The sequence below is a fragment of the Erythrolamprus reginae genome, chromosome 5, assembly GCF_031021105.1.
Source record: "Erythrolamprus reginae isolate rEryReg1 chromosome 5, rEryReg1.hap1, whole genome shotgun sequence".
Lineage (NCBI taxonomy): Eukaryota > Metazoa > Chordata > Lepidosauria > Squamata > Dipsadidae > Erythrolamprus > Erythrolamprus reginae.
The window spans coordinates 55558486-55571950 of record NC_091954.1 but is presented as its reverse complement, the minus strand read 5'-3'; the positions used below and the strand labels follow the sequence as shown (position 1 = coordinate 55571950).

Sequence of the window (13465 nt, the reverse complement as noted above, 5' to 3'; positions counted from 1 at the left end):
TTTCGGCCGAGCCTCCCCGGCCAAGCAGCCAGGGAAGTCGAGCCAGGCGTGGCGCTGGCTGTCAACTTTTCTTTTTAGCACTGGGGAGGCAAGTCAGCTCCTGCCCAGTTTTAAAAAGAAAAGTTGACAGCCAGCGATTGTTCCGCTGCCGCCAGCATGGCCTGGCTGGCAGCGGAAGATGTAACGGAGCCCACGGGGGATTCGCCTTCCTCCCACCCGCAGCCGAGACTGATTGTGGGCTCCTTCGCAACCTCGGAGAGCTTCCGGGGCATGAAAGCTCACGAAAACCAGGAAGCTCTCCGAGGTTGCGAAGGAGCCCACGATCAGTCTCGGCTGCGGGTGGGAGGAAGGCGAATCCCCCGTGGGCTCCGTTACATCTTCCGCTGCCAGCCAGGCCATGCTGGCGGCAGCGGAACAATCGCTGGCTGTCAACTTTTCTTTTTAAAACTGGGCAGGAGCTGACTTGCCTCCCCAGTGCTAAAAAGAAAAGTTGACAGCCAGCGCCACGCCTGGCTCGACTTCCCTGGCTGCTTGGCCGGGGAGGCTCGGCCGAAAGCGGCTGGAGCGGCAGAGCCGAGCACGCCTTCCACCCTGGGAGTCCTGCCCTTTCATCCCCGCCGACCACAGGGGCGAGGGGTGGGGATGAAGGGGCAGGACTTCCCGGGCGGAAGGCGTGCTCGGCTCTGCCGCTCCAGCCCCTTTCGGCCGAGCCTCCCTAGCCAAGCGACTGCCTTCCGTCGCAGCGGGGAACATCGGCGCAGGAGGCAGGAGAGGACCGGGCGACCGGAGAAGCAGCGCTGCCGCCGCCACGCCTGGCTCGACTTCCCTGGCTGCTTGGCCGGGGAGGCTCGGCCGAAAGAGGCTGGAGCGGCAGAGCCGAGCATGCCTTCCGCCCGGGAAGTCCTGCCCCTTCATCCCCACCCCTCGCCCCTGTGGCCGGCTCATCCAGGGGGGCGTGTGTGGACTGGCAAGCGGCAAGCGGGAAGACCAAGGGAAGGTTCCTTCAGCCGCCCAACACCTGATCCGCTCCGCAGCGCGGCAGCAGCGAGGAGCCGAAGATGGGGTTTCCCCTTTGCCTTTACCCCATCTTCGGCTCCTCGCTGCTTCCGCGCTGCGGAGCAGATCAGCTGTTGGGCGGCTGAAGGAATCTTCCCTTGGTCTTCCCCGCCGCCCACACGCAAACTCCACCATCTGCGCATGTGCGGCCATGAAAAAAATGGCGCACATGCGCAGATTGTGGTTTTACTTCCGCATCCAATATAACGCGGAAATCGGTTAGCGCGGGAGGTCTTGGAACGTAACCCCCGCGCTAACCGAGAGATCACTGTACTATGAAAAGAACCTATAGGCCAATCTTCATTTAACCAATAGGAAATTAACCATTTTAATAGGAAAGTGAACACAAGAACAAGGGGACACAATCTGAAGTTAGTTGGGGGAAAGATCAAAAGCAACATGAGAAAATATTATTTTACTGAAAGAGTAGTAGATCCTTGGAACAAACTTCCAGCAGACGTGGTAGATAAATCCACAGTAACTGAATTTAAACATGCCTGGGATAAACCATCCTAAGATAAAATACAGAAAATAGTATAAGGGCAGACTAGATGGACCATGAGGTCTTTTTCTGCCGTCAGGCTTCTATGTTTCTAATAACTGAAATATCAATCTTCTGCAGCTTTATTTGCCTGGCCTGATGCTAGATATAATTGTTGTAACTTTTATTAATTTAGTTTGCTTATTGTAGGTAACATCCCACCACTTAAAAAAAAGAACTATTTAAATTAATGCATATACAGCTACTAATATGAAAATTCAGGTTTAGATTTATTAAACATAAACTGTTGGTTTGCTGGGTTGCCATTAAATATTCTTTGTATTTTTTAAATGTTGCACTGCTGTTGCTTTTGTTTATTTCATATTTGCAAAAGTCTGACTCTATTGCATTACTATAATATCTAAGTAACCAAAAATATATGTATGCAGAATTGCAGCTATGTACTTTATTTTCTGCAAGAATCCTGTAAAGTTGATAGATAATTATATCAGCACAAATTACCCAAACAAGCTGAATTTGTTTCCAAGCAACATTTCTATTTACTTCAACCTCAATCAGAAAGTGACTACAAAATAACTGAAAGAATTAAAGATCTGGCTAGTAGAAAATTCCCCACAGATAATTTTGTTTGACCAATGTGTATGGATTTACAGATGGTATCTAAAATGTTGTGAATTATATTCATAATCTTAATCTTGAATAAAGAATTATACTATAAGTTTATTTTAAAAAGTTTTCACAAGTGATTTTGCATTATATAAGTTAAGAATTAACAGGTAAATTATCAGTTAATGAAGATTTTGAAATAATTGCATCTATTGTAATTGTATTGTATTGCTATTCTATTGCATTTATTGCACAGTAATTAGCATTTTAAATGTACCATAAAATGGAAAATATATCATTCCATTCATGTTCTTTCCCTCTCCCTCCCTCTCCCCTCTCCCTCCCCCCCATTCTGATCGACTCTAAGGCATGTCAAAGATTTATTTATTTTCTTCCCCAAACTACATTCAGTGCCTCAATCATAATGGCATAGCTGCATAATTATTATGCACTCATATTAAGTATAGTTAGTAAATATCAGTAAAGTGAAATGAAAATGGATCATGTCACTCAGTCAAGCAATAATATCCACCTTTAATTAGTTTTATGTTAAATGAATAACAAGTCAGGTATGAATCAGATATAAATAACAAACAGGTATGAATCAGATATAAAAATTATTATAGTGGGTTTGTATATATAGTCTTTATAATTCTTTTCTATATCTTCTTGTGTTTGCATATCCTTAAGAATTCCTACTGGACAATAGATTGCTATTTCATCTGACAATTTAGCCTGTACTAGCTTTCTTTAGCCTGTACTAGCTTTCTCATGACCCCAAGCAGTGTTAAGAGCAATTAAGCAAAGTGATCTAAATTTTATGTTGACTTTACAAGTTTTGAAGATGGTATATTTAAACATGCTTTTATTAAACAAAAAGCTATTTAGTATATTGGCCTATTACTATGGTAGCATTATAAACAAACCAACTGTTTCATGCTCTTAAAGGCCTGTTTTTAAGCTTTTAGGCGTTCTTTGAAGATGAGGGACATTATCCTGGAAAACTGGATATTAAAATCTGTACTGCGCCAAGATAGTTTTCATCCTTTGCCTACTTTCTTAATTATCTCTGTAGCATTTTTTTCAGCAAGTATTTTGCATCCATTTTGTTTGCCCTTACAATACTATGAAGGAGGCCACAAATATCTGAGTGAAATAACAGTTTAATGTTTGGCATTTGCTTGGCTCATTCCATGTATCACACTAAGTCATATTTTATTTTAAATATGTTTTGCTAAACACATAATAATTTTTGAATGCACAGATAATACTGAATCATTAACTACTCAATTAGTTCATGATTTATGCTATGCTAGTATAGTAGTACCTCTACTTACGAACTTAATTCGTTCCATGACCAGGTTCTTAAGTAGAAAAGTTTGTAAGAAAAAGCAATTTTTCCCATGTAAAAGCAAAAGTGTGCGACTGAGGAAACCACGGGGAGGATGGAGGCCTTGTTTCCTCCCAGGAGTTTTCTAGAGAGGCCCCACAGAGGCTTCTTCCTGCCTTTTCCAGCCCTGTTTCCTCCCAGGAGATTCCTAGAGAGGCTCCTTGGAGGCTTCTCCCTGCCTTTTCTGGTTACAGTTTCGGAGGCTTGGGTTTATAAGTGGAAAATGGTTCTTGCGAATAGGCAAAAAAAATCTTGAACACCCAGTTCTTATCTAGAAAAGTTTGTAAGTAGAGGCATTTGTACGCAGAGGTACCATTGTATATGGTTTCTTGCTTCTGGGTTAATGTGACATAAGAAGCCAAATGTTTTGTTTTATAAAACATACTTAAGCTACAAAGTTTGCTATAGCTATTGTCCATGATTGTTTCAAGGGGAGCCACATCCAAAAGGCTCTGGTGAACACCTGGTGCTGATGGGGGAAGGCTACGGCCAGACCCACCTGCTTTTCAGCTCTCATTCAACTTGCTGGGAGATGTGATTCCTTTTCTCCCTTTTGTTGCTTGGGTTTTGGGACATCTTCATGGAAACCCCATCCCTGGCTAAAGGTGACACGACCAGGAAGAAGCAAGAGGCGAGAGAAAGCACAGGCAGTGCTTGGCAGCCCAGATTCTTCTCTTCACCTTCTTGTAGCTTGGAAGTCCGGCAGGAAGGGAAGGGGAAGTGGCAGCTGGCCTGAAAATGGAGCCAGAGCTGTGCCGCCGCTGACCGCCTTCCTCTTCCTACCAGTGGCACCGCCAAGTAGGAGGGACCCTAAAAGCTGAGTTGCTAGTCAGGCTCCTCCCAATGTGGGGAGACACAGCACTAAGGTGATCAGAGCACTCCAGCTGGCCCCCCCAGTCCCCTGCCCCAGGTTTTAGGAGTGTCTGCTTCACCACCTCCTCCCCCTTGTGACTTAGTTTTTTTTTTTTTAATGAATTAGGTGCATGTGCATGAAGCAGCAGTGGCAAATGTGGATAAGAAGAAGATGGATGGTTAGCAGAATCTGAGACCAAGCTACAAGGAATAAATTGGAGTCACTTTATAATATATAAATAGATATTTTGCTCTTGAGTTAAAATGGTATATATAAGAAACATCCCAAAATTGGTGGTGAGGTGTGAATGTTTGTCTGGTGGTGAGCACCAATCATAGAGCACTTGTTGTATCTTGTGTGTGTTATATTCTTTATTTTAAAATCAATTAAAAAATTAATAAAAAATATTTTTTAAAAGATAAGAAGAAGATGGGGTGCGCGAGGGAATCCTGGGAAGAGGGCAAGGTGTTTATGACCTGGGAAGTAGCTCTGAGAGCTGCCGCTGCTTTTCTGGGGTGGCAGGGCTGCGTACAAGGAATGCTGGGAGCCAGCTCAGGCACACAGGGCAGCGTTTGCTGGCTGGGTGGCCGCCTGTCCCATCCTCTGCTCCTTCCCAACTCGGATCACCTGGTGGCAGGCATGGGGGGGGGTCATTGCACTGGCTGTGGTTGACTTTGCACCTCTGCAATTTTTATCAAGCAAATTCTGAATGGAGCACATGTGCTGTGTGACGTGTGTGCAGGGGTTTGCGTGTGCATTTGGGAGGGGTTATATATCAGTAGTGCCACACGTGTTCATGATAGCACACACGCATTCCCATTTTTGGCACACAACAACAAAAAGGTTTGCCATCACAGCTATAGCTTATTCATCAAATGACAATTAATTCAATCAAATTCTAACACTTATCTCTATGGAAGAGAAAAGACATGTTTTCTTCTGATCCAAGTGTATATTGTTTCTGAAATACTTTTGACATCAGAATGCCCCTAATATCTGACTTTTCAGAAGGTCAAATATTTATTCATCAAGTATTTATTTATATTATTTATGTTTATTTATGTTTATTTATCAAGTAAATATTTATTTATCAAGTATTGTTAAACTGTGATCAGTACTGAAACAATCATGTTGTACTGTAATGTAAGCTAGAGCTGCAGCTGATATTACTGTTCCTAACTGTTGAAATTTTTAAAAATTACTCTATGTGTCCTTTTTTTAAGGCCCTTCAACCTGACATAATATATTAGGCCATCAGTTTTTCTTCATTGTCCCATCTTGACTTTCTGGCTGAAAGTAGTGAAGGCAATTTTTCCTAGTGACAGATGGCTGATTTCTCTGTCTACAGGACAAAGGTTGTTCTAGTTATATAATTTTGCTCCTGACTTTGTAATATTGAGTTCATATAGATCAAAAATATCATATTATGTGAGCAGTAAAGAGGTATATGAAGAATTTTTTTTATTAGTGGTAGATGCTTCTGAAAAGATCACTCAAAATTAATTAAATTCAATAGATGACAAAATATTGTAAACATGAAAATATAGGAATAGCAACTATCTCATGTTCACTATTTCAGGTAACCAAGGCTGAAATATATTACAGCTTATTTGCTACCTATTTTAGGTAGTCTTGTTCTACCAGAATAAAATAGTTTGGAGTACTGTTTTGTGTCAGTTGCCAATAACATGCAATACTGTAGTAGATTCAAAGTGTGAAATTATTTATTCATGCTTAGTTAAATTTAACTGCAACATGAAATAAGTGATTACCTGTTTTGGATATAATTTCATAATCAAGACTCCGAAGGTGATTTGAAGTACTGTGCTAATTAATCTTTATTTCCAGCCTTCCTTAATTATTCTTGCCAGATGGTGCTTTATTTATGTTATTGCTTAGGGTTTCCAGCTGAGGCTGTTTGATTGTTGAAGAAAAATATGTGATGGCACCATAAGATAACTGTAATTGAATTGTTAGGTATGTTAGAACATTTGAGCCTTCTGTCCCTACTTTAGCCTCAGCTGGGAAATAAGTTTGTTAACAAAGTGCTTTGGCATCTTATGCAACTTCAGTGATACATAAGAACATGCCTTGGATAAACAGGAATGAAATATAGTGCAAACCCACTTCAGTAAGATGACATACAGCCACAGCTTATGGCAGTGATGGCAAACCTATGGCACGGGTGCCACAGGTGGCATGCGTAGCCATATCTGCTGGCACACAAGCCATTGCCCTAGCTCAGCTCCAACGTGCATGTGTGCAGGCCAGCAGATTTGGGGCATGTACAGAGGCTCTGGGAGGACGTTTTTGGCTTCCAGAGATCTTCTGGGGGGAGGGCATTTGTATCCTCTCCCAGCTCCATGGATACCTTTGGAGCCTGGGGACGCTGAAACACAAGCCTACTGGGCCCACCAGAAGTTATTTCTGGCCTCCAGAGGGCCTCTGTGGTCCAGAGGGCCTCTGCGGTTTTCGTGCTCCCCAGGCATTGAATTATGGGTGTGGGCACTCGTGCATGTGCGTTAGCACACGCCCATACTCTTTCGGCACCCGAGGGAAAAAAGGTTTGCCATCACTGGCCTAGGGTTTATTACCTCTTTAAGAGACAAATGTGAAAATAATCAATTACTTTCTAGGACATGATTTTTAGAAAGGATTATTTTGAATAACATAGACTGTAAAATCTTAAATTATCTGTATTACTCCAGACCAGGGGTGTCAAAATCATGTCATCATGGTGGTGTCATGTGACGTATCAAAAAATTTTCCTCTTCGCTAAACCAGGTGTGGGCATGAACAGCATGTGACACATCTGGCCAGTGGGTCGGCAGTTTGACAGCCCTACTCTAGATACTGCAACCAGATACATTGTACAGCTTTTTGTTTATAATTCTGGTGAAATGCTGCTAATAAAATAGGTTATGAGTGTTTTCCATAAGACCAGCCCTTATAAAATATTTAATCCTTTTGGGTGTACTTCAGTAGCAAAAGAGTAAGGTGCAGGTCAAAAACAGTAATTTTACTGAATGAGGTTTTTGAAAACCTTGAACAAATGTTCACTATTGCAAATAATTGGAAAAGGAGATCAAGTTAATCCTGTCAACCTCTACTTCGAATGAATGTGTTGCTTCCAGTTTGGGAAAATTACAATTGGATGTGAATTTTACTTGATATACTTTATGTAGTGTAATGTAGCAGAATATGGATGTGTTCAGTAGAATTCAATTTTTTTCAAAAAGCAGACTCTTGTATGAAATACAAAATAAATATTGGATAAGAACCAGAGAGATAAGTGGAGTAGACAAAACAGAATTGGAATAGTGGCCTTTGTCCTTAACTCCAATGGATTCATTAGATTTGATTGATTAATATGTGTATATATTTGATATGCATAGTTTGACGTACACATCAAAAAAACAGGTCCATTATTTTGCAGAACAGTTCCATGTATAGAAATCTGTTCAAGCGCATTATAATGTGCAATTCATTTGGAGACAGAGCTTGGCACCATAGTCCAGTTCATTTCTGAATGTTCATAAATCCTGATACATAATTGGAAAAGAATATGAATGCTAGAAAGAAGATAAGCAAACTATCATTTTGATTTTCTGAAGCCAAGACAAAAAAGCTATCCATAATTTGTATATCTTTTGTATAAGCTTATTGAAGACAAGGCCCCTTAGAAATCTACCCTGCTGTCACAAGTACATTCCTGATGCTATCACTACCTTCCTTAGTTAGGAAAGAAAAGTTATTTCATCAGAGTTTATGGGGCAGCAAAATAGAGTCAGTGGTAAGTGGAGACAGGCTATTGATTTCACTTCAGTGTTTATTAATGATACATTACATTGTGGGCAGTGAAGGGCTCCACTTACTTTTTCCTATCGCTATGGGATCCTGAAGCTGGCGTGCACGCACACACTTGACATTTCTGCATGCGCCCCACGAGAGATTTCGCTTCTGCACATGCGCCCGAAGCAAAATCTCACACGAGGATGCGAGATTTCAGGAATTTTTGTCCTTTTTTTTGCTTCTGCGCAGAAGCAAAAAAAGCAAAATGCGCCCGAATCAAAATCTCGCCCACGCAAACATCCTCGCATGAGATTTTGCTTCGGGCACATGTGCAGAAGCTAAATCTTATGCGGGGCCACGCACACACATGTCGGGTACGCGAGTGGCCAGGCTGGCCTCCGGAAGCCATTAAAAAGTCCTAATGGATCGTCGATCCCATTCGTACTGGGTGGGGCCCATTACTGATTGTGTGTCTTGAAAACAATGGCCACTTGGGTGTACTTAAAGCACCTGTTTCTATTGCTTCCTTTAACATTCTGTTATAACTGGGAGAGCTGGGATTGCAATCATTGAGTGAAACAGTTGTGTGTTATCCTGCTTTATTTGACTCAATGGCGCAAAGATTTATTCAAATATTCCAGTTCCAATTTTGATCATATGTTAAAGATTACCTATATAAATGTAGGCTCCCTCTCCTGACATTTTAAGCTCTTCAAATAGGGGTACTGCATATCATAGAAACATAGAAGACTGACGGCAGAAAAAGACCTCATGGTCCATCTAGTCTGCCCTTATACTATTTCCTGTATTTTATCTTACAATGGATATATGTTTATCCCAGGCATGTTTAAATTCAGTTACTGTGGATTTACCAACCACGTCTGCTGGAAGTTTGTTCCAAGGATCTACTACTCTTTCAGTGAAATAATATTTTCTCATGTTGCTTTTGATCTTTCCCCCAACTAACTTCAGATTGTGTCCCCTTGTTCTTGTGTTCACTTTCCTATTAAAAACACTTCCCTCCTGAACCTTATTTAACCCTTTAATATATTTAAATGTTTCAATCATGTCCCCCCTTTTCCTTCTGTCCTCCAGACTATACAGATTGAGTTTATCTTCATGGTTTATTGATTTCTTAGTGTCTGTGCAAACAACCCAGACAATGAATCAAAAGCTATCATTGCAGTTATCTTAATGTATTTAATTGTAACATCTATTAAAAGATGGAATTTGGCTTATGGAAATGTTTTTGGTCTTTCCATAAGAGTCTGTGTTAATTTAATTTCAAAAAGACTTTAAAATGTTGTTATTTAATATTCTGTTACAGTGGAAGAGTTATTTTATGATTACTTAACAATAACTTCAACATACAGTGGTCCCCCGATTATTGCGAGGGTTCCGTTCCAGGACCCCTCGCAATGATCGGTTTTTCGCGAAGTAGCGCTGTGGAAGTAAAAACACCATCTGCGCATGTGCAGATGGTGTTTTTACTTCCGCCGCAGCAGCGAGGAGCCGAAGATTGGGGTTTCCCCGCCGCCCACGCAAACTCCTCGCTGCTGCCGCGCCCGCCGCTTGTCCGCCCGCTGCTTGTCCGCCCGCTGCTTTTCCACCGCCTGCCTGCCCGCGCGCCCGCCCTTCGCCCGCCCACGCCGTTCGCTCGCGCCGCTTCCCAGCTGAGTCCTGAAGCGAACTTCCGGAAGTTCGCCTTTGACGTTTGGCTTCGGGACTCAGTTGGGAAGCCGCGCGGCTGTTTTAAAACGTCGCCGCCGGCATGGGGAGCTTCCTAGCAGCCCCCCAAACCCGGGTTGGGGGTCTGGGTGGTGCTGGCAAGCCCCCCATGCCAACGGCGATGTTTTAAAACAGCCGCGCGGCTTCCCAACTGAGTCCCGAAGCCAAACGCGGAAGTTCGCCTTGGCTTCGGGACTCAGTTGGGAAGCCGCGTGGCTGTTTTAAAATGTCGCCGCCGGCATGGGGGGCTTCCTAGCAGCCCCCCAAACCTGGGTTGGGGGTCCGGGGGCTGCTAGGAAGCCCCCCATGCCGGCGGCGATGTTTTAAAACAGCCGCGCGGCTTCCCAATTGAGTCCCGAAGCCAAACGCGGAAGTTCGCCTTGGCTTTGGGACTGAGTTGGGAAGCCGCGCGGCTGTTTTAAAACGTCGCCGCCGGCATGGGGGGCTTGCCAGCACCCCCCCCCGAACCCGGGTGGCCGGGCGAGCAGCGAGCGAATGGCGGGTGGCCGGGCGAAGGGCGGGCGAAGGGCGGGCGAGCGGGTGCTGGGGGGGCTTCTCGCCCTCCCGCCAGCAAGAGGGGGAAGACCCAGGGAACCCGCCCAGCAGCTGATCTGCCCGGCGCCATCTACGCATGCGTGGCCATAGAAAAAAGGGCGCGCATGCGCAGATGGTGTTTTTACTTCCGGGTTGAAAAATCGCCATATAGCCGTTTCGCAATGATCGGGATCGCAATACCCGGGGGATCACTGTATATGTTTCATAGGCGTTTGTGTATACTGAATATTTTTATGAATAAAGTTTATTATTCTGCTCACTGTTTTTTATTTGGCTACATCATATGTTACCTTGTTGAATTTTTTATACCAACTTTATTTTGCTTTTGTTTATTGTGTTTGAGGAATAATTTGACTTTAATTTGATGTTGTATTTTATGTTGCATATGATATACTGCAGTTTGTACAATATTTCCTGTAATTTCAGTTATAGGCCTGACATTCAAAATGTACTATTATCACTAACAATCTGAAAAACATGGATATTATCTGTACTAAGTAAACTTTAATGCAGGGTAATGTAATTTATTATTTTTTTATGCTATTTAAAGAACAAGCCAGTATAGCATTAAAAAACTCTAAAATTACTATCAGAAAAATAAATGAGTCTTTGAAGGAAAAATAATTATTATTGGGGAAAAAGTGCAGGATCTATAAATTTGTTTGAATTCATTTATAATACAAGTTCTTTTGTTCATGTTATGAAATGTATGCAGAAGTACTGAGGTATACCATTTAATAAATATTAACCATTGGATCTTATATCAAATTATAGTTCCTTCCTTCCCTTCCCTCCCTCCCTCCCTTCCTTCCTTCCTTTTCCTCCCTCCCTCCTTCCCTCTCTTCCTCTCTTCCTTTATCCAACAATCTATCTATCCACCCATCCATCCATTCATTCATCTTGTATAGCACCTGCTCCAACAGGATATACTTTAACTTTTAAGTTATATGCATCCTCTTTATTTACTTGTATACTTTGCTTTTTCATCTTATGAATTTTTTAAAGGCACAGATTATTCATTGTAGAGATATAATTTATTATGTTTAGCATGGACAGAAAAACAAATGCCTGGAGAATTCTTAAAATTAAATCTATAACACATTCTATTTTTAATACAACAATATTCCTATTGAATAATTTGCTGACAATACATATCTAATGGTTAGCAAAATGGAACACAGTCAGGGAGACACAAAACAATATAAATGCATTAGGAATTCTTTGTTCAGATGCTTATAGTTCAGTGATATTTCAAAAGCAAACAACAACAACAACCCTACTTTATTAAAGGACCAACATTGTTGATGACAACTGTGAAGGGATAGAAAAAACAAATAATTTGTATTCTGTGCTATGGTTGCATTAGAAACACAACTTTCATGTTGTATTTTCAGATTTTCCCCACAATGACCCCCAAAATATAATAGCATCATTACATTTTATATTGAATGAAAAATATTTTATAGGATAGAAAGTACTCCTGTTACATTCCTTTCTTATTTTTGAATCGGATGTTAAAGTTCCAAATCTGCTTTTCCTGCCTCTTACTAAAGATAGACCTTGTTTTGATAGGTTGTGTAAACTTTGATTATCAACAAATTTAAATTCAATCTCTTTGGTTTTTATAGCCTGACTTCCAGAAAAGAAAGTTTTGCATATAGTATTCCTAGTATAAGATTTCTTCGTTAATATTGAAAATTCATTCAGCCTAAATCTTAAAATATAAACTTCTTTCTCTTGCTTGCTTTTTAAATTGCAGTTTAAATTTAATAACATCCCAATGTGTTGCAGTTTGTACCAACATTAAAGGGAATTTCATGTTTCTGAAAATATAGTACATACCATCTGGTTGGCATCCTGCCTTCTGTAATTTAAGAATATATATATAGATAGAGAAGATTACACTTTCTCAGGCTTGAGCTTGGGTGTCATTTGGTAGTACTACTGTCTGGCTTTCCAGGTATATGATAAAACTGGCCTTGTGTTGAATTAGTTTTCTTACACCGTGTTCTATATAATTGTTCCCAATTAGTAATTTGAAGTTATAGTTTATTTTTTTTAACCATATTCAAAGCATGTATGCTTTGATATGTTTAATACATCTTTCCCCATTCCTAGTGTCTTCTACATAGTTTAGAACTGTAATTCTCAATCCTTGATAATTTTAGGAATTGTAGTTATATACAAGGTTGAGGAAGAATGATAAACGGTATAATTAGCTTGTAGAAAATCATCTAGGTATAAAAAAAGAACCATGAGTTTGCTTCAATTATTTTATGGCAGAATTGCATGCAACATTGAAAAATAGATTTCTGGAAAATAGATTTTATCAAACAGCGCTGGACAAAGTTTTACTTTCTATTATTTTTTATTTTTATTTTTTTTGCAAATCTTTTTATTGTTTTATAGATACATATATCACAATTTGTTTATACACTTTACAGGTCTTATCCAACTTTTTTACCGGTTACAGTTGTTATATGGATAATATTAATTTAATACTATGCAATGCAAAACAGGGTAAAAACATTCAAATGGTATTTTCATTATTTTTTTTTAAGGTTTGTACTGCTATTTTGTATAAGGTTATACAAATCTTTTCCTTTGAATCCACTCGTGCCAATTGTTCCACATGCTTTTAGTTTCGTTGATTCTGTTTCCCTTAAGTAGGTTTGTCAATTTATCCATTTCTGCACATGTATATATTTTTTCTATTATTAAATTTATATTGGGGGTCTGTTTGTTCTTCCATGTTTGCGCAATTGTAATTCTTGTAGCTGTATTTATGTGAGTCACTAAAAAAAGGGTTTGTTTCGAGTAAGATTTTTTCCAAATTCCGAGTAGCATCCCCTCCGGTGAGTACTCTATTTCCTCCTTCGTGATTTCCTTTAACCATTTGTAAATTGTTTCCCAAATTTTTTGGACCTTTGGTGAAATTAACCTAGGTTAGAAGACTTCTTTTTTATTACCGATTTAGGTTCTA

At 40.7% G+C, this 13465-nt stretch overlaps 1 protein-coding gene across 2 annotated transcripts in view; it reads left to right on the top strand.

The window, feature by feature from the left end:
- Window positions 1–13465, top strand: part of ATRNL1 (attractin like 1) — a 578768-nt gene that overhangs the window by 316004 nt on the left and 249299 nt on the right. Inside the window, exon 27 of one of the 2 annotated variants that reach the window (XM_070752643.1) lies at window positions 4534–4603. The exons of the other annotated variant lie outside the window; for it this stretch is intronic. Coding sequence (XP_070608744.1) covers window positions 4534–4590 — 57 coding nt within the window. The 3' untranslated portion in view covers window positions 4591–4603. Of the gene's footprint in view, window positions 1–4533; window positions 4604–13465 lie in introns of those variants that run through there. 2 annotated transcript variants of the gene reach the window in all.